The sequence below is a fragment of the Cyrtonyx montezumae genome, unplaced genomic scaffold (genome assembly GCF_038088225.1).
Source record: "Cyrtonyx montezumae isolate F1298 unplaced genomic scaffold, pur_monq_1.0 scaffold_2, whole genome shotgun sequence".
Classification (NCBI taxonomy): domain Eukaryota; kingdom Metazoa; phylum Chordata; class Aves; order Galliformes; family Odontophoridae; genus Cyrtonyx; species Cyrtonyx montezumae.
In genome coordinates, this window is record NW_027071936.1 from 51,950,528 (window position 1) to 51,978,295 (window position 27,768).

General features: G+C 42.2%; 1 protein-coding gene across 1 annotated transcript in view; it reads left to right on the top strand.

Annotated features, from left to right (window-relative positions):
* Nucleotides 1-27,768, top strand: part of PPARGC1A (PPARG coactivator 1 alpha) — a 63,490-nt gene that overhangs the window by 978 nt on the left and 34,744 nt on the right. The window contains exon 2 of the mRNA XM_065735722.1: nucleotides 4,979-5,158. Within this exon, the coding sequence (XP_065591794.1) occupies nucleotides 4,979-5,158 (180 nt within the window). The remainder of the gene's footprint in view (nucleotides 1-4,978; nucleotides 5,159-27,768) is intronic.

Here is a 27,768-nt window from a genome sequence, read left to right on the forward strand (position 1 = left end):
TCTGGAAGTAGCTGTTTTCCTGCTTCTCGTGGTGTTGGAATGATCACCCAGTAGCTGTGCCCTGTAGGGCAGGGCACTCAGTCCTCACAAGCAGCCCAGCAAATGGTTAAATCCCACTGTACGGCAGAGACAACAGGATGAACCGTGAGAATAGAGTTTATGCAGGACTGTGTGAACTGCTGCTGCCGCTGCCGCCGCTGCTGCTTGTGTAAAAATAGACGGCAATACATCAAACCCACAGCTTCTGCTGGCTACAATTCATAAAGGAAAAAAAAAAAAGAGTAAAAAGCAAGCAGCTCCCTGGTAATCTCTGGAGGATGAAGTAAGGTGTGAGGATTTCTGCACGAGTGCGTTGGGAAGAGCAGAGCCTTACCTGGAAGTTTGGGCAACTTGGGAAGCGAGGCAAACTTTGTGTGGACCCCGTCGAGAGGAAGGCAAAACCCAGAGCTGCTGGAGGAGCCGACCCGCTGCTGCAAGTGGATAAGTGCTGGTAATGCTCCCCCTGGGCAACAGGGGAGGGAGAAACAGGTTCCATGCGGTGCCTTTTAAATAAGATGTCCATGCCAGGCAGATACCCATCTGAAGTAAAAATGTGACAGCGTTCTCCTGTGTGTTTTTCCTATCGGTTGGAGCATGCAGGCGGGTCCTTGAGTCTTTCTGTCGTGTTTTAAATATTTGCAGCTTGCCATTGTATCCCCTGATTTCTGTTTGCATATTGTAATTGCTCTTATCTTGTTTTGATTTCTTGGTGAAGTGGAATAGATATGGATAATTCATATGTCCTGTAGCTATTATGAGTCAGGGCTGTAAGTGGATGACTTTCTGGCTCCAGAGTCCTAATTGTTTCTGAGTAGCTGGAGTATCCTGTGGGTTGTTGTCTGGCTTGTAGCATGGGTCTCAGCTGCTGGAGCTTCGTTTTTCCATCATGTATTATTCCTAATGCTGCAAGGAGCTGATTGAGGAACCAGCTTATATGGAAATATTGAAGATTTATTTTAATCACTAGAGTTCCTGCAGTAATTTCAAGCTAGTAACAGAATGGATAATTTATGTCAATGACTTCTTCATAGTGCAGAGGGAAGGAAAAAAAAAAAAAGAAAAAGGAAAAAGATTTGATCTTAATATTAATCGTGCAGTGCTGGGTTAACTGTTGGTAGGATTTTAGCAACGTGCTCCTGCGCGGCACTTCCTGGAGCAGCGGAGCAGTGCTGCCTGCTGTGCTGGCTCTGGGGATCACCTTTACCAGTCTTGCAGATTGCAGGCGGCAGGTACCGGAGGCTGCCTTCATTTTTTGAATCATTAATGTTTGCTGTCAACTTAAAATGTATTAGATTCTCACTCCCATAATGACAGGACAGCGCGCTGCTTAATAAAGGCCTGCATCGCCGTTGCTGATCGGCATCCCCAGAGTTCCACAGTTTAATGAAGGTGATGTACAGTAAGGTTGCAAGAATTGATAGAGCCCACATGACACGCATTGTTGCAACTCTGTCTTTCTTTGCTGGGTTCACCCCCTTGGCTCTTCAAAAAACTTGTTAAAAATGAAACTGAGATTATTTTTTCATTAATATAATTAATATGGCACAAGTCCAGTCTTTCTTTTTTTTTTTTTTTTCTTTTTCTTTTTTTTCTTTTTTTTTTAATTTACCTTCAAAGGGACAAAAAAAATGTCCGAAAGGTTAATGGAGAATTATACTTAATTGTAATAATTCGTTATCATCAGTGCAGTTAAGCTAATTTATTGTTTGCGTCTGAACTAAGAGGAAAAAAGTCGGTTGGAGTGAAATAACGCACCATAATTAGCCTTTTGTGTTTAGTGACTGCTTTATCCTCCTAAACATTACTCTGAAATTAAGGCTGTGGTTACAGAATACCTTTGGTATCCAGTAACGGTGGGAATACAGTAGGTTGTATTCTAGCGATGCAGGTGCACCTGTTACAGATGTACAGCAAACAGTAAATATTAGCATGTCAGATAAGGACAGTTTTAGGACTTGGAGCGTTAAATCTGGCATCATCCAAAGGCCAAATATAAATTAATAACAGGAACACTTGCTGCTAATGTGTCTCAGATTAGAAACATAATGTCATATTCAGAAACATTGATTTTATTATCATGTCAACATTGGCAAGAGCATATATACTTCATTTCAGGAATTGCATTTTTTAAGTGACATTGAAGTCATTATAGGCAAATGAAAGCTGTGATGAGCAGAATTTTTTTTTAATACAATTGTTTATGTTGCTCCAAAAGCTCATGGTAGGAACTTAAAAAATACACGTAACTGAGAAATAACATTTCTAAGTGGGTAGTTCACAGAGTGAAGCTATCTTTACAAATGAAAGCATAAACAGATCAGCAGGATACTTTAGAAGTCTACGGCATCAGTTATAAACTACTGCCCTCCGCAACACAAGCCTGAGAGTGATGCTGAGGTTTTTCAGTCAAAAAAACTAGATTATCCTTCAATGAAATTGGAGATTTTGTCCAAGTGTCAAAAAAGGTCCTGTCTGCATTATAAGCTTGCTGCTGGAAGATGACGTCTAGCACTAAAGAAGAGGGAACTCCTTTTTGTTTTCTTCTGTGACCAAAACAATAATAATAATAATTAAAAAAAAAAGTGTGCATTGAAAATGACCTAAGTCAGATTTTAACTTCTTTAAGTTCTGTAACCCCTTAAATAGCAGGAATAGATCAAGTGTTATTTCGGAGCCTTGTTTTGCCGCCTGCTTGTTCTTCACCCCTTGGCCCGCTACGTGGTTGTCTCTCAGCGTCGTGCTAGACATAGAAGTTGGTCGCTGAATTACAGCCTGCACAGCTGCACCAACTCTGCATGCCAGCACAGGAGCCCTGCTTGTGGTCGCAGTGCTGCATGCAGTCCGTGTGCTGCCAGCCACCGAGCCTCCCAGAGGCCAAACCCTCAATGAGATGCTCCTTCAGAAGCTCCCGCTCGCGTGCTGTGAAAGGCGGTACATTTTGGAGAGGGACGTAACAAATATTGAGCAATTCCCAGCGGTGGACACAATGTTATTGCCCTCAGTCTGCTCTCTTCAGAAAGAGGCACTTTCTAGGTTGACTTCAGTCCAAATGCAAGTTGGGAAATCGTTCAAAGCACCCACGCAGATGATGGGAGCAGAGGAGGGACTGCTGGCTGGATGTGCTTGGGGCATCCCTTAGCACCCTGTGAGTGGGCCTCCAACACAAGGAAGATGTGAAGCTTTTGGAATGAGTCCAGAGGACGGCCATGAAGATGATCAATGGGCTGAAGCAGCTCTCCTGTGAAGAAAAGTTGAGGGTGTTGGACCTGTTCAACCCGGAGAAGCGGAAGCTCTGAGGAGATGTCATTGTGGCCTTCCATTGCTTAAAGGAAATTTACATACAGAACAGAGACCAACTTTTCATGTGTTCTGCTAGTGACGGGACAAGGGGCAACTGTTTTAAACTGAAAGAGGGGAAATTTAGGTTAAGTGTTGGGAAGAAATTTTTTATTCAGAAAAAATGTTATTTCCCAGGAGGTATGGATAGCTCATCCCTGGAGGTGATCAGGGCCAGGCTGGTTGGGCCCCGGGCAGCCTGGGTGGGTGACAACTGTTCCTTAAGTCCCTTCCAAGCCAAACTATTCCATGGTTCTGTGATTCTGTGAAGAGCTTGGTGTGCAAGCATTCAGGCTCAGCTGACCTTATGACTTTTAACCATTCAGTACCTGTCAGCTGCAAGGGGTGGCAGAGTGTTTTGTAGAATCTCCATGTCAGTGTGGAAGTCTGGGAGTGGGTTCCAAAGGTATGTGGTACAGGAGTGCAGGAGGCATTGCTTCATCGAACGGCATTGACATATGGGGCACCACTGTTTGCCAAGCTGTTCCTACGTGTTTTCCATAATTAAGGATTGGGTTTGATGGATACTCTAACATTTCAATTGCTATGCTAAAGTGGGTGTGCAATATTAATTTTTTTCTTGCTTAGTAGGTCAGTCAATACTCTATCTAGCTTCATACTAGCATACGAACGGATACTCATTCCAAGTTTATTTGTATTTATCACTGCTCTGTTCACAAGTATCAGAGGCAAAAACATGTTGCTCTGCTGAAAAGGTTCCATGACGATTAGATTTTGTTCACTACAGAATCCCTGTCCCATAGGCTGTCTTCATTGGGGTTGCATAGTCAGCAGCATACTGTTGTGGGCCTGCTGGAGGAAAAAAAAAAAATCCTCAGGTCCTTCAGCATAACCACCCTCAGGGACAGCTAGGGCCTGGATGGGGCAATGACCTGACTACCCCTGTCACCTGGAGGTGAGCATGGGGATGGTCGGAACACACCCCAGTGGCCAGGCCCCTGCTTTGTAACAGTAGCTGAGCTCTGCACATCATTTAGACACTGAGGAAATGGCACAGCAGCATCCCTCCCCTATTCTGCCCATATGGCAACCACCATCATATCTCACCTCGAGGACTGTGGTAAGAATCCAGAAGAGCAAAAACGCGAGCATCTTCAGCTTGAACTAGCTCCAGGGCTGAAGGCTGTAACAGGCTGTGCCTCCGTAACCTGAATGCATCAGGAAATGCAGGAAAGACCTTGCCCAGAGGTATTCATCTGTAACTTCTACCTGCACTGGTTCTCTCTGAAGCAGCAGCAGAATAAGGTCGTGCTTTGGCCTCTGCTGTTGAATTTTATGAACCTTTGGATGCAATTGTCAGAGGCTACAGGAAGGCAGAAATTCACTGTTCCTGTACAGAGATACGATAGAGCAGGCAGTTTATGCCCTTCTATTATGGATTATGCCCTCCTATTTCCCCCTCCTCTCTGCATACCTGTCTAGTGCTAAGGAAGATCTAATAGTGTGTTTTTTTTATTCCAGAAAACAATTCTAGTGACCCTGTGTTATAGCTTAATTGAGGCTTAATTCTTATCACATGATATTAAAGTTAATAGATTCCTGGCAATTAATGAAACTGTTTCTATGTTGCTGTTTCCTGCAGTGTGCTGCTCTGGTTGGAGAAGACCAGCCTCTCTGCCCAGACCTCCCAGAACTTGACCTCTCCGAACTAGACGTGAATGACCTGGATGCAGACAGCTTCCTGGGGGGACTCAAGTGGTACAGCGACCAGTCTGAGGTCATCTCCAGCCAGTACAGCAATGAGCCTGCCAACATCTTTGAGGTAAGGGAAGGCAATTCCAATGCATCCATCCTTTTTTTTTTTCTTTTTTTTTTTCAGTCTTGTGGGGCAGTGGTTTTACTATCTTCCCCTCATTAAGAAACAGCAAACGTGGTGATGTGCGTTACAGGTTCTGCCTGGTGCCTTTAATCCTCATGATCAAAAGCAGGCCTGTGATCTGGAGAGAGGGGGGAAAAAAAACCTTGAAAAGAATTAAATGGAAGTTTTGATTTGTGAAAGGAAACGGCTGAAGAGCACCTAAAGTACACAGCACTGTGGCGTAACAAGGAGGAGTTGCACAATTGTCAGTGGTGAGGAAAAACAAAAGTTAAAACCTGTTTGCTGTTTTCCTCTTGCATTCTCTGGAAAAGGAGCAGAGTGCAGGCAGCTGTTAGCTGTTGGAAAGCTGGGGTCAGTGCCTGTTTCCTGAGATGGGCACTGGCACAGGCTGCTCAGAGGAGGTGTGGATGCCCTGTCCACTGAAGGCCGGGTTTGGTGGACCCTGGGCAGCTTAATCTGGTGGGTGGCAGCTTTGCCCACAGTAGTGAGGTTTGAGCTGGGTGGTCTTTAAGGTCCCTTCCGACCCAAACCATTCTATGATTCTGTTTTTCCTAAAAGTCTTCACTACATCAAAAGGTCCCACTCGTAGCATTGCAGTGCAAGAGATTTTGCATACAAATGAAAAGGTTTTCTTGGGTTGAGTGTGGGAGAGGAAACGGGTAGGTATTGCAGACAAAGCAGTGAGGGCTGATAGTTGCTGATGATTTGAGATGTTTTGTAGATCTCCTGGAGGAAAGCAGTCTTAAAGCTGAAGGATAGATTTAAATGTTTTATTTAAAATATTGCCTTGGGGTGTGCAGGAGGAGCTTGCAGTCTTTTTGTCTCCAGTCTTCTTTTTTTGTGACAAATCTTCCTGAGTCTCTACACCATAGTGATGGGGCTGCCAGTCCTCCCAGACCCTGTAGCCACCTTCTCTCTTGGATGATAGAAAATGTAATAGATCGTCTACAGGCTGGGAAATTGGGCAATAAATTGATTAGCTGGCAGAAAGACCTTAGCAGTAATAAGTAGCTGGGGCCACCTCTCCCGTGGCCGACCCAGGAAGTCCAGCCGGCCCCACTTGCTGGGGAAGCCCCGAATGATCACTCTGCAGCTTAATAGCTGGAAAAGATTAACTGCCACAGTGTAGTAAAATGCTTCTGAAAGTAAAATATAACTTGCCTAAGATGTCCTGAATTAAATTCTTCTTTTTTTGTATACAGTTATAAACCCATGGTGATCTCCCTGGTGCTGATAAGGTTACTCTGGATTTATACTTACCAGTGTAACTGATTGTAGGACTGGCCCTCTGTGTTCAATCTTACTCCAATTCACACCAAAATAGTTTATAAATTATTACTTACTTTTATTACTTACTTTTATTTTTTATTTAATTACAGCTTGACACATGTCAGTTTTTTAGGTGGTCAGTAGCAGACTGACAGCAGGACGGGTGACACACTTCCAGCTTATATCAGAATTAGCACTGCACGGAGCAGGTTTGCTTTTGTTATAAGCAAGGATATGTATTTTTCCTCATTCATCAAAAGCTGAATGCAGAGGCATTTTTCTTTTGGAAGAATCAGGAAAAGATACAGACTGTCAAAATCTGAATTTCTGATAATTAATATAAGAAAACATCTACTGACTTGAAGCATACAGACTATTCCAGTAGAAGTGCTGGAACTTGGCTTCTGGCTGGTCCTGTGCTGCACTGCACTGTCTACATTGGTGGCCAAAGCCACCACGTACAAAACTGTCTTGTTTGCGTAGTGACGACTCTCCTGTATTATTTGGATAGCAATTGTCCCTTCCTACCTGAGAAAGTTCCATTTCTGAAAATCAAAGCATGTTGCAGGTGGTGACACAAGCATCCAGGCTGGTACCTAATCTTACTGGGATGTGATGGTGAGGAGGTACTGATCTGGGTGCATTCTAAAGATGAGCAGCCCCAACGTGAAGAAGTAGGTGGCATGCAGCTGGAGGGGATGCATCTAGACAGCAACTGGGAGGTCAGGCATAACGATTTGGAAATGAAATATGTAACTTCTTTCCTAACTGGCAAATTCTTTTGTCCTCTCCACGAGTGCCTGGCTTTCCTAGCACCCTCTGACTTCAATTATAAGATGCCTCACTTTCTCTGACAGCACAGCTTGGCCCATACTTACTTACCTTACCTGTAAGGACGAATTGTTCTCTGGTGGCTTTTTGCAGTACTGCAGTACTAGGGTGAGAGTTTTCAGTTTTGCGGTGTTTTATTTCTATTTCTTTGTTGCTTGGCCCAGGAAGATGGGAATGAAACAGTTATTTTCTCCTCCCATGCATTAACCCTGTCCCCAGTCTCCACTGTACAGCTGGATACGTAGCACTATTTCTTCTCTCTGCTGCTCTGTAATGTGACGACTGGGGGTGCTCAAGAACAGAACAAGATGTGTTCTTTCTCCAGTGGTTATCTCAGATACTCTGCAAGGAACTATTTGTTTTAGATCAGAGAATGGAAGTTTTATGCAGTTTCCCATTTGGTAATCTTTGTATTTTTCCATATTGATCCACACTGGCTTTTCTTTCTAAAGAAAATTGCATAAATAACTTTAAAAAAAATCATATAATTGTGGAAGTAATAAGTTTTACTTAACTTCTGCCTCTAGACGAGGCCTAGTCATTTGAAAATAGAAATGCAATCTCTTTAGACTGGAAGGGAAAGAAATGGAATGGTGAATAATGTCGAGAAGCATAAGTACAGTGTTAATTGAACAAGCCGTGCAGTGTTAATTGCAAAACCTAACCTTGAGTGAAGCACATTCTCCTTTAAGTTATGAATGTAGTACACTTTTGTCTCTGTGATGGCCTACGTTCAGAAATCCTTTTGCAAAGTTCCTGGATGTCTCAAGCTGGTGCACTGTTTTCTTTCTTTCTTTGTTGTTGTTTTTTGTTTTTGTTTTAATGTTTTAAGAAATGCTGTATTTTAGAAGATGAATTTTCAGGTATTCTGCATCTCACAATCTCAGAAGCTTGCTTAAACTGAGCACCCACAAGCCTAGGTAATTCCAATAGCACTGGAAGTGTCATGGATGAGGAATTATTTATAATTATGGTAGGAACAAGGAGCCAAATGAGATAAAGCTCCAATTAGTCTTTATAGCATGTAGCCGTTGAGTATAGGACTCCACCCCTTCTGCCTAGGTGTGATGAGATACTGGCCTTCACTCACAATACTATTATCTTGCAGAAGTACTTTGCTCATTGCTGCATTATTCTGCTCACATGGCAGCGTGCAGGATCCTGAACCCAGCCTGTCTTGTTTGCCCCAACACACTAGTTCACAACCAGCGTCTGCATGTATGCATGTTATGCATTAGTTGCTTTCTTTCGGTTCATCCCTTCTGTTTTTCACATAGTTTTATTTGACTCTTGTTCTAAGTACTAAGAGATACAGAATAAAGGAATTCATTCCCCTAAGGCCGCTCTCTATTGCCACACGTTTGTGGAACTATATAATTAACAAGTCACTCAAGATCAGTTATGTAGATGTTTCACTGCATCGTTCACTTTCTTTATTTGTTTTTGCAAAGAACTATCCCTTAAAAAATTATGTTTGTGACAAATCAGTTTGGCTTCTTTTAGAATATCAAAATGGTAAGGTTTCCTTTCTTCAAGTCAGTGCTGTGTGAGCACGTGAAAAGATGCAGAACTCGATGTGACGCGAAGGGAGGATTTTTGGTCACAGAAACTTGTCCCCTGAGGTTTCTTCAAATATACCATATTCTATCAGGGAAGGTCAGTCATACTTAAAATTATTTATGACCTGCGCCTAGCATTTTGGAGAGATAAGGTATCTACAGTGGATATATCTCTTTGTTGGCATTACTTACAAATAGCTCAATTGAGGTAAAGAGAAAATGCAGTCTATAGATAGAAGAAAGCCTATTAAACTATAATGAGCTTGTGTAAATTATTTTTGACTGTGGTACTTTCATATTTGAAAAAAAAAACACTTTTTTAGCCTTTAAGAAGACTTCAGAAAACCGGAGTTGCCAACCTGTCTGTGGATTTCGGTTATTTACGTAATTCTGTGTTCCAGAGAGATGCTCATCATATTTGATCACTTTATTCTTAATTTTTTTGCACAGGTGTAGCCCAGGTTATTTTTCAGGGCGATGCTATGTGCTGTATTTTTTGAAAGCCTGAATTAACTATTACATATTTTTGTTGGCTGCCAAAAATGCTGTATTGTACGCAGTGAGAATACAAGGATAGAAAGATTCACCATGAAGCACATACTCTCTCAGCAGCAGGAATATTCATAGGGATTAATGATTTCTTATTTGTTTGGAAGGGCTTGCATCAGTAGGATGAGGATTGTAGAGGGGAGCCCTAAACGTCACCAGGGTAATTGCAAGGTTCGCATTGTGGAGTCTCTTACATTCTGTGATGCTGCCAGTCTCGTTTACTATTTCAGGTTATTCATTCAAGGTTTGCAGCCAGATTGATTAATGAATTACCAGATCTTGCGTAAAATGACTTGGCCTGACTTTTAAACAACGACCAATGTTTTCTTTGCCAGTCTTGTGACTGGTGTTAATGGGTTTCCAGAGAACTGAGCCTGTATAGATTTTCTGTACTGGCCTCTCCTAGCATTTTTTCCACTTTTTAATTTTCTCCAAAACTAGTAGCCCAGGGCAGGCAGTTCAAGGAGATACAATCTTCGGGGACAAAAAGACATAGTAGTCAAATCCTTGATGGCTGATGCCCTTCAATGCCAAATCAGCATGATTTATCATAGCCATCTATTCAGCACAACAAAGTCTGGAGGTGAGCTGCACGGTGTACCTCACACAATATGCATAACTAGAGCTCTGAACTTTGAAGGAAAGCCTCAGAGCTATTTGCAAAGTGCTGGTGCTTAGTGAATACTAAATTACATTTAGGAAATAGTCTACTGCTACCAGTTATACTTCATTTTTATTCTTGACACAGACACCTAAATCAGAGAACAGTAACATTTCAGAGATTATGGTAGCAGTTTGGGTATGTTCCAACACTATAATAGGATCAGAATTTTAAGGCCTTTTTTATTATTACCAATAGTCACTTAGTTTCTTCTGCAGCGTACTTTGTAGGGAATTACAGCTTTTACTAAAAAGATTAAAATGCTATTATGCAAATGATTGCAGTATGTTATTATGTTTACAAATTAACATCCATGGCTCAACACACAAATTAACTAACTATTCCATCTATATTATTAAGGATTTAATAAAGTAACTGTTGATAAAAATGAGGAGCTTGGAACAGTTAATAGGAACTGATTGTGATTTAACGTAGAACTTAAACATTGTGTTTAATGGCATAGATGGTATAATGGCAGAATAAAGCTTATCAAAGTGCTTAAAAGAACTGAGATTGTGTGAACAGCATAGCAGCATGTCTGTGGCCTTAGAGAAAAGGAACTAAATAGCTCTGGGCAGTAATGTGGAGCGAGCAGCGTATCAGTGAATCAGAAGGGAACGCGGGACATATCAACGCGTAGGCTGCTGCTCCAGCCAGTCGTCTTCTGAAATTCATATTAATGCACATTAAATGTTTTACATGATAAGCACATACAGGATGCTTTGGAACTTGTGTCCCTCAAAAGTGCATCCTGTAATGAAATTCTTCTATGGCAAATGGGATTTCACTGCTGAGAGTATCACTGTATGACAAAAAAGGGGAAGGAGTTCAGACTGAGATGGCTTTACAAACAGCACTGCAAATTGCTATTCCTAGCACTTCATAAGAGATCATTAAAGCAAACAGATAAGAGCTACCGAGGTCCTAGAGAAATGAATGTACAGTATGTGGTTACAGGAGAGGTTTAATAGGGAAACAGACAACGTTGTAGGTATAAAACAAAAATAAACATCGAAGGCTGAAGATGCAGCTCCGGGATAGGAAACTTTGTAAGAACAATAAAAGGTAACAATATATCGTAAAAACAGTTTCTGAGAGCAGGAGGAAAACCCTCAATTCCACGGGAAGAAAATATCAGAGACTGGGCAAAAGAGCAAGAATTTTTATATTCCTAATAGAGCAGTGTCAAGTTTCATAGCCTTTGAACACGTTACCTTTGCAAATGCCTCTGGCCTGACTCAGATTTCTGCCCATACTAAATAGGAGCTCAGTCCAACAGCATTACGTCTGTGTGGAAGGTGTATGTAAACTACAGTCCGTGGCTAGCTATGCTGACATTTAAAAATGCTCAAGCAGTAAATGGAGTTTATTTCGCTCAATGCAGCTGCTATGTAATTGGAAAAAAATTATGCAAATGTCCTATATCGGCATGCTGCTCTTCCTTTTTTGTTTTCCCCAATTGGACAAACTGCAGACTGTCTAAACTTGTTTCTGTTTTTGTGCAAGAACCTCACACATTTGTTGAAACCTTCAGGCAGGAAAGAACTCCCCGATGAACAAAAAAAACAATTGCTTTGAGAGCTTATTGTTTGATGTATGAGGCCACCAAGACCGTTCCCCAGGCATGTGATCAGGAAAATGCAACTGATCTTCTTCACAGTCCCATTAAGGAGATATTTCACTGCTCTGCCAGGAATTCACCTGCAGCAGCCAAGGCTTCGGATGCTGCCGTGTCTGCGCTCTGCTGAGTACCTGTCCTTTTTGCAGAGGGGGGAATAGTGCTCAGCACAACAGTAGTAAGCTAATTAGGTCATTAGATGAATGTCTTGGCCCATGTTAAAACGAGCCCTTAAGGACACTGTGTTACACTGTGTTCCCAGTGGCTACATATCTAAATACAAACCGATGTCAGCTGCCATACAGACAAAAATGTAATAGCCTCCTTTCACAGAGGTCATCTTAAATCCACTTTGGTCACAGTCACACTTCACATCTGTTTTAGTGAGATGCAGCTTTTTAAGGTAGTATTTGGACTTGATATGCACGCAAACAACCAAGCTATAAATTGCTACTGCAGGAGTTATTTTGAATAAGTGTATTCAGTTTCATATTTATAATGGTGAGGCTTCATAATATTCGCAGTGAATATATAACACAGATCAGTTCAACAAGCATGAAATTGTATGTTGTCAACTTGTCACATAAATAGAGCCATATTCTAGCTTACGATAATGTTCAACTAAATATTTTCTCCCTTAGAACTGCGGGGGGGGGGGGGGGGTCACAAAAAAGTGGGACGGTGGCTCTGCCTTTTGTTGGAAAAGCACTCACTGTGTCTCCGACACTGTGAAGTAAATATTTTTGATAGAGCTTTCCTGTTTTTCTGCTTCCCTATTTGCTTAACAACAGCAGAAAGTTTGCCTTTCTTAAAGAAATGTTAATTGGCCAAACTGTTAAATTTATTTCCCTTAATGGTTTTATTTCTGGTGTAACCTCTTTCCTTTTTTTTTTTTTTTTTATTGTTGCTATTTCTGTACTGTGCATCATTGCTAATTGCTACTAAACACTCCATCTTAACCCTGGCATGCTCTTCTCCTGCTGCCCCATCCCACTTAACATTAACTCAAGCCCATGCCATTACAGAACGATAAAATCATAGTGAAGTTTAATTTTGCATTTTTTTTCCCCTTAGTGCTGCTAACCTATTGTGCATGTGTAGGTCAGGGGAGAAAATTGCATAGAGCAAATCAGTTGCAGGAAAAAGTTTTGATATTGAATTGTGCTTTTCTTTTTTTTTCACAAGAGAGGAAAAATACATGAGAAACACTGTGTCTTCCTGTGTGTGTCTCTGAGACCGTTCCCACCTGTAGCTCCTCTTAGAATACAGTGGCTAATAACCAGATGCACCAGAAATTTGCAGCCTTTCTGGCAGATTGCCACCTGACAGCTTTTTGAGTCTTCTTCTCCAATGTCTGCCTTTTATTTTGGTAATTTTATGCAAGTGACAAAGAGATCCCAATGCCTAAGTTTGCAAGTAACAAAGTGCAGCGTTGATGGGCACAGAGATGGGTCTGTGTGTACACGGGTGTTCAGCCATGAAGGCTGGCTTCAGGTCTCGATAGAAAGCAGCCCCTTTGGGACACATAAGTGATGGCTTTGGCTGGTTTTCTGTTCTGACAACACAGAACAACAGCCATTCTTTGTAATGATTGAGGAATTAATTAGCACTTTGTGGTGACGATGAGTCTGAAGGGCTGTGTTCAGAGTTTGCTCTTTACCGTTATGAGCAATCACTGAATTTTGTTTATGAAAGCAGAAAACCCAAACCTATTGGTATTTTGGTGTCATGAAGTCTTAGCTGTGCAATGCAGTGAAATAACACATTTCCTCACTCACATCTGTGCTTTTGTGCTTTACTGTGAGTAACACAATGGAGTGCTGGTCCATAGTAGTATGCGTGATGGTTAAGGGAATGCCAGAAGAGCTGAGCATTTCCTATTAGGAGCTACAGTCTTGGCTTCCAGTAGTTGAATTGTTAATTTAAGGCAGCTTTGAGGTCCCTGAACTGCTCACAGCCTTCTGGTTCATTAGATGTAGCTTAGGAGGATTGGCTCTTCCAAGCATGTTACAAGGTTAAAGGTGGCTAATGGGCAGAGACACCTCCGTACTCCTGTTGTCACAGCTTCTCCTTGAGTTCTCGGCAGTATTAAATTTTCAGAAGAATTCAGAGTGGTGGTCCATCAAGTGGCTTGGTGGGCTGCGAATCTCTCCTGCAGGAGATGTGCTTGCCTGAAAATAGAGAAATTGGGTGACAAACTTGTTTCTGACCCAAGAAATTAATTTCAAGGAAGTGGTGATAACACATATCTAGAGAATGGGGTTGATGAGAGGAATGTTCTTTCCTATGGGAAGTAATGGGCATTTTCTCATGGAATATTAGTATCTCCTGGAGGGAACTCAAAGTTGGTTTTGAAAGTTCTCTATCTCCTGGGGGGGAGAGAGGGAAGCAAAAAATATTTGTTGTTCTCTCAGGTTGCTATTTAAGCAGTGACAGCGATTCAGGAACTGCATTTGAGAGAGCAGGTAATTAATGTTATGGAGGTGAGACTTCCCACTTGGATTTTCACAGAATCACAGAATTGTAGGGGTTGGAAGGGATCTTGGTGCTGTAGGTTTGTGTGTTTCCACAGACCAGTCAGTGACCCTCTGTGAAAATCAGGTATGCCATGAGTTTTAAAAGGCTGCTATTATTCAGGACTTTTAAAAATACGTTCATTAACTAGCAGCACCTGGGTATCATGTGGTCCACTCCACAGGCTGGAGACCAAGTGAGGAGATCCTTGTGACTCTTCTCTCCACTTCAGGAGGGTGTTTATTTCAATGCATAAAAACACAGCTGTTTTTTTGCAGTAAAACTGCAATTACTTTAACATACAAAAATTTTAGTGCATGCTTATTGACATTTGGATGTCAGAGGGAAGTTCTATGCAGAGGGAGTGGTGAGGTGCTGGAACAGGCTGCCCAGAGAGATTGTGGATGCACTGTCCCTGGAGGTGTTCAAGGCCAGGTTGGATGGGTCCCTGGGCAGCCTGGTTTAGTACCAGACTTGAAGGTTGGTGGCCCAGTCTGTGGCAGAGGGTTGGAAATTGGTTATCCGAGGGGTCCCTGCCAACCTAAGCCATTCTGTGTTTCTATGATGCTTTTTTAGTGGAATTCTCTTTCTGGTTTTGTGTTTACTTTTTTCCCCATCAGAATTGATGTGAATTTTATTGGCTGTATTATCTGTCCTTAAAAGCCCAAAAAGCATTCTTCATACTTGTATGAAGATAGAAGGCAAAATCTTACAAACTGTCACCTCAATTGCATCTGGAGAGAAGCCAAACAAAAATTAGTTTTTTTTTTTCCTAAGGCATAAGAAAATATTTCTCAGTCCTTAATGCTACAAAGGAGTACATCCATTTCCAGAAAAAAGGTGTCAAACTGCTTCTGCTTGTACGTGGTGGGAGTGTTGCTATCTCTTGACGTTTTCCTTGCTGTTGATCCCACTGTCATATAGGAAGGGTCAGGTCAAATTCTTCTCTGGAGACCGAGTCTCCCATTTACAGCAGGAAATCTCTTGGGCAGAGAGGATAACATTACAAAACAGAGCCTAACATTACAAAACAGCTCTGCTGCCTCTGGCACAGTCTAGAGCATCACAGACCAGTAACTCCTATCGTGTCACTCTTGCAGCACCTTATTATCTCTGTTTTTCTGTAAATCTGATCTGAAACTGTCATTACCAGTTTCACATAGGTGAACACCATCTGGGTGAAATAACCATGTGCCAGTGATGGGCTGGAGGGGGCTCTTGTTAGTTAATCATCCCTAACTTCCCTTTGATGAGTTAATTTGTCTGTTGAGCCATGGAGGAGCCCCCAAGAGCTCCCAGGAGCCTCTTGTTAAAATTCCGCCAACAAATGGGAAGATAGGGATGATTTCACTCTTTTTGCTGAAGCCTATGCAATCTATGATATTGCTAAATCATCCATAATGCATGACTTTCCATGCAATCTTTTTTGTTACAATTCTGGCGGCACATTACTTCTTTGTGCATTTACTTTTTAAACTAGTCATAGATACCTAACCCTCCTGAAAACCTTATCCCATAAACTTAGATTAATTACACTGCTTTCAGATGGTCATTTAGTGGCTTGATTTCTTGACTGTGATCTGGCCTGTATTCTGTTCTGGAAATAAAGTTCTTACACTCAGCCCAGCTAGGGGGTGCTGGCTGTGTCAACGTAATTTAGGACTACAGAACCTGGAGAGCAGCTGCCTTAACCAGTACATCCCATCACAGTTACTTGTTTATCTCCAGACCTGATGACAGTAAGGGGGGGGAAGAAAAAAGTCCCAGTCAACTGAGAAATGCTGGTATTGAAATGATAACCCTACTCTTTCTTTAACTAGTCAGAAATGTCTTGTTAGCGCTGATATGTTGCTCATACAGATAGATCAGGGTTAGCTCTTACAGGACCTAAAGCATGTCCCTGCATAGCGCTGACTGCTGCTCTAGGTGGATTTATTAGTTCTCACTCTATAGTAGTGTTTCTCTTAGACTTTCATCTGAGAGGGAATGAATGAGTCCTGCAAGAACAAAGGCAATATGGCAGAGGGAACACTGTAGTAAAGCTGATGATCAGAGCTCATAGACCATGGAAGGCCCATTCTTTTTGTGCGTGTGTGTGTTTCAAAGATGTGGCCTGGCCCAGCAGGAATGTCAGAAGGTTTTTAGAAAATGGTTTCTGTGTTTACTGAACTTTTCTGTTCAGTCCAACCTGAAAAGTCCAGGAATGTTGCCTTCTCAAGTCTGTGTTTCCAAGTTGTACCACTTGTTTAACAGGAACCTGAACTGCAACCTTTCCAATTGACCTCACATTGTTCTCCACTATGCAGCTTGCCCTCCATTAATAGAACGTTAGCTATTTACTGTAGCTTCTCTCAGCATACTTTTTTCCTGATCAGAATGCATAGAGATGAGCAAAAATCCACTCATGTTTCTTGTCCTTTCCTACACCTGCTTGTGGAATTGCAATGACAGATACCAGGTTTATTATGTGCCAGTGTTGCTGCTCTGTTTACAGCAGATTTAAGAGTTTACATTAGGCCACAGTGTTATCTTCCAGTTTCCCTAATTCTATCTCCTGGCAATCCGAGCTGTGCAGTTGGGGTGGCTGCCCCTGTCCTAAAGGAATTTGTGTCAATTTCTGTAGGAACAAATCCTTCCCGTACTAAACCGCTTTGCAGTATTTGCTCAAACTGAAATTTTGACAAAGACATTCTGTCCACATCCACCAAAAGAGATTGCCTTTTTTTAGATGCACTTGGAGGTAGATGCGTTGGAAGCTGCCTGTACCTGCCTGATAACTGAGGCTGAGCATCTATGTAGCATGATCCGTGCCCTTTTCTAATTTGGCTTTGAATGACAAATGTGTCTTCACTGAGTCAGCAAAAAAAAAAGATCCTACAGTACTACTAATTGCCCTTCCATCCCTTTCGACAGAATGGTTAGGTTTTCCCAATTCCTCTCCTAAATCAGTCTTTGAAAGAGCTTTCATTAAAAAAATAAAAAAATAAAAAAAAAGTCCTTCAATGTACTGTCCAGAACTGCATCGTATTCTCTAGTCATTTCTGACCAAGACTCATTATCCACTGTTATTTCAAATCCCTGACTAACTATACTGGTGTATTCCCAAATGAAAAAAAAAAAAAAAGGAAACCCTTATAAAAATGTGGGACTTTGGAGGTAGTCCACATTAGACCTCATTACTTTTAACTCTAGAGAGTCTTATCTGGGAGGGGAATTTCATTGACCTCAAAAAGTAAAAGCAAACTTTCATTGCAAACTTCACACAGGAACCATGCACGAGTTAGCTGAGGTTCTCCTGAGAGGCCTTAAGATGAGGTCTCGGTCAAATTTTGCATGGCTTCAGTTTTTATTACAAATGCTCTGTTTTGTTCTAAAATGGTATCTTCTTTTAACTTTAGCTGCTGTCATGGTTTTAGCTGCCAAGCAATTCTCATAGAAAAGGCCTTATCAAAATAACTGAGGAATATGTAAGAACAATAGCGTGGCATAACAACGTATTTATTTTCAGTAGCAAAGGAGTCAAAAGGCTGACAGAATCGGAAAGAAACCCTACAAAATATTGCTGTGTAAATATTTGAATCCATCTGAATTGTGTGCAAAGCAAATGCATCTCCCTGTGCCAGATTTGTGCACTCCAAAATTCTTGGAGATGTCTACCTCCTACTTCTTGAATTCTTGTACTTTTGGATATGTGCAGGTGTCCTTTCTGGTCCCAGATGCTACTCAGCTAATGAAGGATTAGGGCCACTTCACCTGATGTTCTCCTTTCTGGAATCCAATAATTGTTTTTGCATCAGGACATAATTGTACCAATAGGTATTAGACAAACCTGCTAATTCAGACTCTATAACTCTTTGTGTATCTTCCCAAATTGCATTCCATGATTTGGTTAGATTATATCTTATCTCTAACCTTCTTGCTTCAATAAACATGCAATATCTACCCTGTCTTCTTCCACCTTATGCACAAGGAAAATCATCAGGACTTAATCTGTTGCTGGTGTTAATGGCTTAATTCCTCATACTAACTCCAATTCGCTTGGCCTGATATCCCACAAATACCTTTGAGAAAGTATTTTATCCCTGATCCTGTGCCAGAGGCACTTTCTTCCTCTGTCACTGTTGTCTGACTTCCTGTGGACTTCGTAATGACCTTTGCAGGCTGTGGTGGGTGATGATCTTATATGGGGAAGTCCACAGGCAAGCGCTGCATCTCAGACTGTTACTTCAGCTCAGCAGGTTCCTAACAGCAGATCTCTGATCTGGAGGTATTAAAACTACAGCCAGAAAGAGCGAAAGTATAGTTCTTCTCTAGAAAAAGAAAAGAATCAAAAAAGGTTTAAGTAAAAAGTGCAGCAGTGCAGTAGTGGTTTGTCTCTCTCTTTTTTTTTTCTTCCTTTTTTCTTTTTCTGCCTGGAATGTGGTTAGATGTTGGTATTTTTTTATTTTTATCTTTCCAAAGGAATTTATGCAAAGAGAAAACTGAAGTCTCCAGTTAAACAATACGGTTTGTGAACTCTTAGTCTTTCCAAGACACTTGCTGTGAGTTTCTGTTTTGTTACAGCCTCTTCCTCCTGTGTTCTGAGAGTTGGCTCCAGCTGATCACATTGAGCCATACATTCCCAGTGCTCGTTTCTGTACTCAGTTGTAACCGTGCTCCTTCCCACTGGCTCAAACTTCTCTTCTTTGCAGTGTGCTGCTGTTCTGAATGAACTTCAGTTCATCCAGGCATCTTCAGGATGGGAGAACCATGTGACTCCCCGTTTTCTGTCATGTTCATTCAGATTGGGGTGCCCATGGGTTTCCTGCGACCTGGAGGAACTGATTTATCTCTGTGCATCAAATCCCCTGCTATAAAGCAAGGATTCAAATCCTCCCTTCTTCATCTTGTCTGTTTAAAGTCTAAATTCGTTGTGCAGATCCTGTCCCTTATGATGTGGCTGGAGATTACAACAGCACTGTTGTCTTGACAGTGCCAGAGTAACACTAAAGCAGTAGAAATTTGAAATTGCAGGAGATGGATAGTAATGTTAATCACAATAATGAAGGCAGAGTATTTTTTATGCCGCCTGGCTATGGAAGGGAGGGCTGAAGAATAGGTGGCTGAAATGTTTTTGAGGCAGGGCTTGCTCAGCAGTCCAGCATTTATTTGACGGAGAGGCTTGTGAACTCAACTCCTTACTCAAAGAGAAAACTTGCTTCCCAAATGAAGACATATGGAGGGGTCTAATGGCAGTTGCAAGATGTATCTGGGTTATGCCGCTACGCTTTAGCGTATAAAGGCACCAGGTATATATGTAGTGAGAGGTTCTGAGAATTTCTCCACTACTTAAGAGCAAAAACATTTCTCACCCTGTGAGAGTCAAAGAAAAATTGTGTCTAACAGGACAAGCTCTGCCAGCTCCACAGCAGTCAGATAAGATGTCTGCTTCAGAGGGGAAGGTTTCAGTTGAGCTGCAGAGTTGGGTTTTAGCTTGACCTTGCCCAGCATTTGTCTCTATAAATTGGCCCTACCCAAGGTGGGTTTTTAACAGCTCCACAGTCTGGCTGGCAGGACAGCGTGTTGGGCCATGGAGCCTTGCTGATATGCGAGTCCTCTTACAGTACCACATAACATTTAGTTTTCTTCCAAAGGCCTGCTCCGTGAGCTAAAAATATCTCATTCAGATATGCAGTTTGGAATTTCAGAATTAAATGCAATAAAGCAGATTTTTATTTTTATTCCCTTTTGATGAGATACGCAATGAGAGAGTGAGGATGCAGCTTGGAGGATCTTTTGATTTGCTATTTGCTGTGTGTTAAACATTTATATTTCAAAGAAGCGTTTGTACCTATACTGAGTGTTTGGCAAATCCAGCAGCTCATTAGATGTTAACAATAGCAACACTGCTAAATACAAAGGATTCATAGGCAAAGTACCCCTCAGGCTATATCTCAGAGAGAAAAAGTGGCAAATAGAATCAGAAACTAATTAAATAGTCAGCTAAAGCAAGCATAACTTTAAAAAGCTGTAAAACTACCAAAAATGGAAACATATTACAGTTATCTGCATTCACAGCGCAGAACAAGTTTGGTAGTATTTAAGATAATTCTCTAGTGCCTGCTATTTTTAGTCCAAGGGTAAGCTTCTGTAAGAGCCTTTCAGCATCGCATCCCTTTAACCTGGCCTAACAAGCTAAGCCAATAAGCTGTCTGATTTCCGCCGAACATGAGGAAGAGAGATAGCTCAAACAAGCCATTTGTGGCAAGAACGCTCAGCCTCTCTTGTCTTAAGAGCTTTTTTCGTATAGATTTTTCAAGCATCCTAGTATTCAGTGTGGCTTGTCAGAGAGCAGAATGTCAGGCTTGCTGTTTTGAAATTGTGGCAGTGCAGAAATAAAAGGAGAGTTTTATAGACACAGCCTAATGGAAATAAACATCGCTGCACTGCCAGTGGTGAAGCCGAACCCTCGCAGCTTGGGCTGCTGTATTGATGTTTGTCAGAGGAAGAAGGAATGGATTTTGTTTTTCCTGGGGACAGAAGGGCAAACATAAAGGGCCTGACTTGCTTCTCACTTGCACTTAATCTGTCCTGTCTTAAGGCCATGGTCTTCAGTGGACTGTTTTGGTTTCTGGTAGTGTAATCCATGGGAGAACCCAACACTGGGCAGAACCCAACACCTGCACATATCCAGAACACTTCCAGCCTGGTGGTGCCTTTGCTGCAGAAGCAGGGAGTGGGACCCTGGGTTACTATGAAGTAATGTCTGGCAGGTTGGCAGGCTTTAAGGATACAAAACTTTGCAATATAATTTGCTTACATGTCATTCCTTTGTACTGGAAATACTACAGGGTTGGGTGTTTTCCCCTTTCTAGCTTGTAGGATGAAGTGCAACCATATTTACTTCGCTTTTCCTCCTCATGTCCCCACTGGTGTGGTTAGTGTGTGTGCAATCCCTACAAAAGTTTACAAAACAGGATTTTATTGCTTCCTAAACAGGAGTGTTGCCTCCGCTCAATGCCATCAGTAACAGTGCCCATCCTTAGAGCAGAGGTTGTGTGTCTGTACTTAACCTCAACACTCCTTCTCCAGGAACGCCACCTAACCAGGTTCTCCCTTCCAGGGTGCTGTAATGGAACTGAAGTCGGTCACCTGCAGGGACTCACCTCCATTCTCGTATTCAGATGGCTGCCATTTACTTATTATTCCTGGGGCTAGGCATACTCTGTGCTTCAAAAGCCTTTACATTCTTGGAACTGTGCATCCAACCTCCTGCATACATGGAGTTACGTGGGCTTAAACTGTAACTTGTTGGGATTTCAGTGGGGTTGATTTTTAAATTGAAGAAGTACTTGCCACAAGCAGATACATCAGTGCATTTCCAGCTGTGAATACGTGCACGATGTTGGCTACATCATAAGGTTAAAGACACCCGAGCTTTATTTAAGCTGCTCTTAGATGTAGCAGTGCAGAGTTCAGGGACACAGCTCCCTTGATAAGAAGGATGCCACAGCCCTTGGTGGCCTTGCAGCCACCCTGTTGGAGTGCTGCTGGTCCCAGTGCTGGGTGGTACTGGAACAGCACGCAGGAAGTATAGCCCCAGCTTCAGCGTCAGCGCACCCAGCAAGCAAAGGACCAGATCCTCAGATAGTGTAAATCTGCAGAGCTCCATTAAAACCTGTGGAGAGGCCCTGATTTACAGCGGCCGAACATCTGGGCCCAAGTTCTTTTTCTTTTGGTTACTAGCAGAATTAAATAGAAGTGCATACAATTATTTATTGTAGGTGCCGTGGCAGCATCTCAAAGCTTGACTGTAAATCAGGACACCAGTGTGAAAGGGACCGTGTGAACACATAACAAAAAGACAGTCCCTGCCTAAAGGAACTTACAGCCTAATTAATATGATATTTAGTGCATTGATAGGTACAGCTGGACCTGACTGCCTCTTAGGAGTAGTTTTTAAAGGGGCAGCACAAAAAAATTCCTAGCTTTGTTTCCACCTGATGATAGAGAGGCTGGTTAGCATTAGTGTCTCCCTGAGACTAATATGCTCTTTTATATCATTTCGATGGCAGACTGGAGACGAAGAACATGCAGTTTTAAAGGACTAGCAGAGAAGGAGTCATGTATTGCACACTTAGGAGCAAGCCAGCCAGACTTGCTATAGAGGAGGCTTTGCTACAGAAAGCTCTACTGTGATATTTATATATTTTCAATGTTTTCTGTCTTCAAGTCACAATTTCTGGTTTATGATTTGATTCACATACACAAAATTGTGTTAAAAGAACATTTAAGTCTTACCGCATTGTGACAAATGAAGGAAATCTGTAGTTAGAGATATTATGAGACTTCTAAACTAATCCAACTGCTAAACTGGCTGAAAATTCAGACACATCTGTTCATAATGAAGAGTATCCTTGGTGGCTGTAGCAAAGTTTCTAAGTCTATTTGAAACTATTCTAGGCTGTTAAGAGTAGAGTGCACATATTTGAAGTTGTTTTTTTTTTTCCTCTTCATGATGATTTCCTTAGTTTTTTGGGACATCTCCTATCTTTTTCTCTAGCTAATCCACCTCCAAAATGGTGTGCGTGTCATTTATCACCTCTTCTGGAACATACCAGGAGGGTACTTAAAGTAAATGCTACTTCAGCCTTGTAAACAAGTTTTTGTGTTGTGCCTCAATAGACTCTCTTTAGCCAGCTCACAAATGTGTAGGAGATGAGACCACATGGCAGCTATCCAGTTGGATCACAATAAGAATTTATAGGAAGCGCAGGCATATTAACAATGTCCTGATCCCTTCATACTGCAAGCCTAAGCAAAGCCTGCATTTTGCCTCCTCTGGGACATGGCTGGAGTTTTCATGTTTGCAGTATCTTTTGCAGCTGGGGGGAGTCAGGAGCGGTGAAGCTGAACACACTGATAAATCATAAAACATCATCAGAAGCTTTTAATAAAGTTGTTACTTTACAAGTACTGATTTCCAAGTCAAACTAAATTCCTCTGTTCCTGTATGTAAGAGTCTATTTTAATGTTTTACTCTGGATAGGCTGAATAGCTGGGCTGAGGTCAATGGGATGAGGTTCAATAATGCCAAGTGCCGGGTCCTGCACTCTGGCCACAATAACCCCATGCAATGCTATAGGCTTGGGGCAGAATGGCTTGAAGAATGTAGAGAGGAAAAGGACCTGGGGATGTTGGTTGATGCTTGGCTTAACATGAGCCGGCAGTGTGCCCAGGTGGCCAAGAAGGCCAACGGCATCCTGGCCTGTATTAGAAATAGTGTAGCCAGCAGGAGCAGGGAGGTGATCATCCCCCTGTACTCAGCTCTGGTGCGGCTGCACCTCGAGTACTGTGTTCAGTTTTGGGCCCCTCACTACAAGAAGGACATTGAGGCCCTGGAGCGTGTTCAGAGAAGGGCAACAAAACTGGTGAGGGGTCTGGAGCACAAGTCTTATGAGGAGCGGCTGAGGGAGCTGGGATTGTTTAGTCTGGAGAAGAGGAGGCTCAGAGGAGACCTTACTGTACTCTACCACTTCCTGAAGGGGGGTTGTGGTGAGGAGGGGGTGGGCCTCTTCTCCCTGATAAATAATGACAGGACAAGAGGGAATGGCCACAAGTTGCGCCGGGAAAGATTTAGATTAGACCTGAGGAAACATTTTTTTTCTGAAAGAGTGGTCAGGCACTGGAATGGCCTGCCTAGGGAGGTGGTTGAGGCACCATCCCTAGCGCTGTTCAAGAAGCGTTTAGATGAGGTGCTAAGGGATTTGATTTAGTAGTTTAGTGGGTAGGGATGGTGATAGGAGGATGATCTTGTAGGTCTTTTCCAACCTAATGAATCTATGAATCTATTTAAGAATGAACTATTGTGTGCATGTGTTCCATTTGCAGAAAACAGAGCTACCATGTAATTCAACAAAATTAAAGATTACATGTAAACTCTTCCTTGGTTGATTGTATATAATTTTACCCTGAAATCTATTTGTATAGAATCATATAACTCTAGAACAAAGTAAGAATTGTGATAGATGTCCTAGCACATCCAGTATAGTTAAAGCTAAAGCAAATGCAACACTGAAATAACGAATTAACAACAGTGACAAGAGGATGCTTTGTAGTTCCCGAAGACAGGATCTGTACTACTGCTCAGATACAATTTTTAGAGATGTCTGTCATCACTGAGAGGAAAAAGTGGTTTTTGTATAAATTACGTGTGAAATAATCATGGGAAAATAAACACAGCTCTTTTTTTCCCGCTGAATGTGCCTAACAAAGGTATATGAATGTTGAAGTTTTATGTGGGTGCACAGAGAGATTAGTGTAGGCATGTGCCATAAATCACATAAGTAAATAAATCTGAGCAAGCAGCGCTTGAAATATTTGGACTGAAATACTGCTGACATAATCATTGAAAACTCTGCAGCAGGGAAAGCCCCAGCCCTTTCCCCAGACATCTTTTTCTTCTCTATTTTTGCAGTGCTCACTCTTTATCTTGGGACCCTCAGCCGACGGCTGTGACACTGTGCTCTACAGTGCGTTGTAGGAGTGGCACAATGACTGATGTTCTTCATACGGGTTGCTGCTCAAGGCCTTAGGATGTGCACAAATGCCTGTGATGGGGAAGGGGATGTGCATCACAGGCCCAGCAGTGTGGCCCTGCAGTGGAGCAGCCTCCCCCAAGTCTCCCAATGGCACTGCCACAGATGTTGGTGCCCCTCCCACTGCAGTTCCCCATCCATCAGTATGGAGCTTGCAGGATCCATGTCAGGTAGCATGGTGCTGGGAGGACATCGGTACAGCAGGGTGCTGTGTGGCACCTGTGTGTCCCACTGCCACTGAGACGTGGTCAGTTCTGAGGGATGCAGCAGTGCTTTCACAGAGCCAAGTTCTGCACAAGGGGAAAAGCAGCTCTGTGAGCTAAACCAGTACAAAATGTAGGTAACACATTTATTTAGTAATCAGCAAATTAGCCTATGTAGTCAGTAAATGCTGAGGCTCAAACTGCTGATAAGATCATTTGCTTTCAGGTGTTTTCTCAATATTGTGCTCAGCATCAAGCATAAATTGAATAGAGTGACCTTTTGATACTGAGTCAAATTGACTGCATTTCCAAAGATTCTGTGGTTTCAATTACCATAAATTTTTGATATTGGGTCCACCACCAGCGCACTGATTCGAGCACAGCAATATCTTATCATCGGTCCCGCTAACACATCTGCAGCACGAAAGCTTACTTTCAGATGAATTTTTGTTTTGTCTTTTCCACAGAATCAAAGATTACTATCATAGAGAGGAAAGATGCAGTTTACACAAATGAAATCGAAATGGCTTGCAAAATGCGAATGAATTTTGGTCAGAAGATGTAAAATGTGTTACAGGTTGCTAGCTGGATCCTCAGTTTGGGAGATGAATAAGTCAATTAGTTGCTCTTCAGTTTATTAGAAGCTTAATTGCCAGGCTGTAATGGAAACATCTGAACTGCAACAACTCGTTAGAAGCAATAAAACAAGTGACTTTGTGCTAGAAGAATATTTAGTAGGCTCTTTTAAGCTGACATGTTTAGTTTATAGCAAAAAGGTTAGATTTTTCACCTGAAAAGATAGTCTGTCTTACAGGAGCTGTAGCAGCATTGCTTTAGGTGATTGGGGCAAGATCTTAAAGAAACCCAATTTGCAAATGGTCTGTGCCTTGGCTTTAAGTGGTGCTGCTTTAATTCCAGATGCTTGACAGAAGTCTTACAATGTCAAGTCAGTGCCTTTTCAGCTGGAAAATAACCCAAGTTCAGATACCAGGAATAAACATGAGAAGTTTCTGAGACTGCAAAACACATCGTATTGAGTATACAGATAATAATAACTATAATTATTTTTGTATTGTTACTTTTTGTGTGAATAGTGCCTTATGCTTGGAAAATGCTTGCACTTTGAAAACAAGCGGAGCAGAGTTTCACTGAGTTTGTTTTCTGTGCTTGTGCACCCCATGGGGTGATTGGGGTGGCTGGGGTGGTGAGCCATACCTGCAAAACCACAGCCAAACCCATTGCAGCTTCTGTGCTATCCATCTTCTGTGCTGTCCCATCCAGGGACCCCACTCTGATAGCCAGGCATTGCACCACCTGTGCTGTGTATAACTGCACTACTTATTTAACAGCATCTGGGGAGAGTGGGATGGCAAGTAACGCACAGAGGCATATTGCTTGAGATGAGTACGCTATCTCCAGAGACCCAGCTGCACCCAGCTGCAGTGAGGCTTCCACATCAATACTAGGATGTGGAATGTCAGACAGATGCGATACATATGTGGTCTGTGTGTTGGGCAATGAGACTGCTCAAGTCAGAACGTGATCTCTCAGTTCAAGTGGATTTTGCCTACAGGTGATGTGAGGAGCACGAGTACAGCTGTCTCCTTCAAGAATAAGTGATCTCTCGTTTCCTTCCCATACCCTAAAGGCATTTGCACAGGGGTGGTGATAATTAATCCCCACATTTCTACTACATATAAAGAAACTTGGCTGTAATTTTCTCCTAGTGGGACTCCATTTTGTTTTTAAAGATAATTGATAGCTCTGGACTTAAGCATTTCAATTATGGGAACGTCTCTTGGGGACCAGACTAACAGACCTTGGAAAACTGTTTTAATGCAAATGCATCATGTGGGTTTTTTCTGTAAGTCAGTGCAGGATGCCTAAGGATTTGCAAAGAAACTGAGCAATAAAATAGAAGTTAAAATAATTTTAAATTATATAATGATACGGGACTGATTGTAAGCAGGTGGAGTGGTGTTGTTCCCCCTTTCACCTTGGTTGGGAGTGATTCTTCTCATCAGCAGCCCCTGGCCTTAGCTCTCAGGTTTCTGTCAGGATCACATCCACTTCTGTCTTCTGTTCCCTCCAGCTTTTCCAGCCTGTGGCTCTTCATCCTTGGATGGCAAAGGTTCGTTTGTGGGGCTGGGCCATCTGCCCCAACCCTGCTCTTTGGTATGATGATGGTGAGCATTTTTAGTACCTCTGTGACTGATGTGTGAGAAGGGCCAAGCCCTTCATTTTTCCTAGTGTTGCGAGTCTTAAGGACAAGCTTATTCTAATGTGTGTCCTTAAGGAATTAAATCCTTTTGGAAACCCCAGATGTGCTCGCAAGCCATTTTTGTGCTTCTGCAAACAGTGCCATAATGTACTGGTATTTTTAGATCATGCAGATATTTTCAGCTGGGGGAAAATCTTTTATTTTCTTCGTTAATTATGCTATGAATAGATCTTGGGCTACTGAGGAGAAATGAGTTGGTCTGCTGAAGCGGTGATCCCTTGTGAGTTCAGGTACCCACCTGGCTGCCCTGAATTGCTCACAGAGCTGGCTGCTGGAGCTGTGACAGCTTCTGCTAGCTGTGGATCAGCCCTGAAGTTTCCTGGGCACTTTACAAAGATGTGGCAAGCTGCCACTGCCCCCAGCTCGGGGCTGTGGATGAATAGCGCAGCTCAGGACTCAGTCCTTCAATATGAATCAAGAAGGACCTCTGCGTCATTCACATCACTGATGAAGAAAATTTAGGGCATCATCCTCATTCACTAACTGATTTC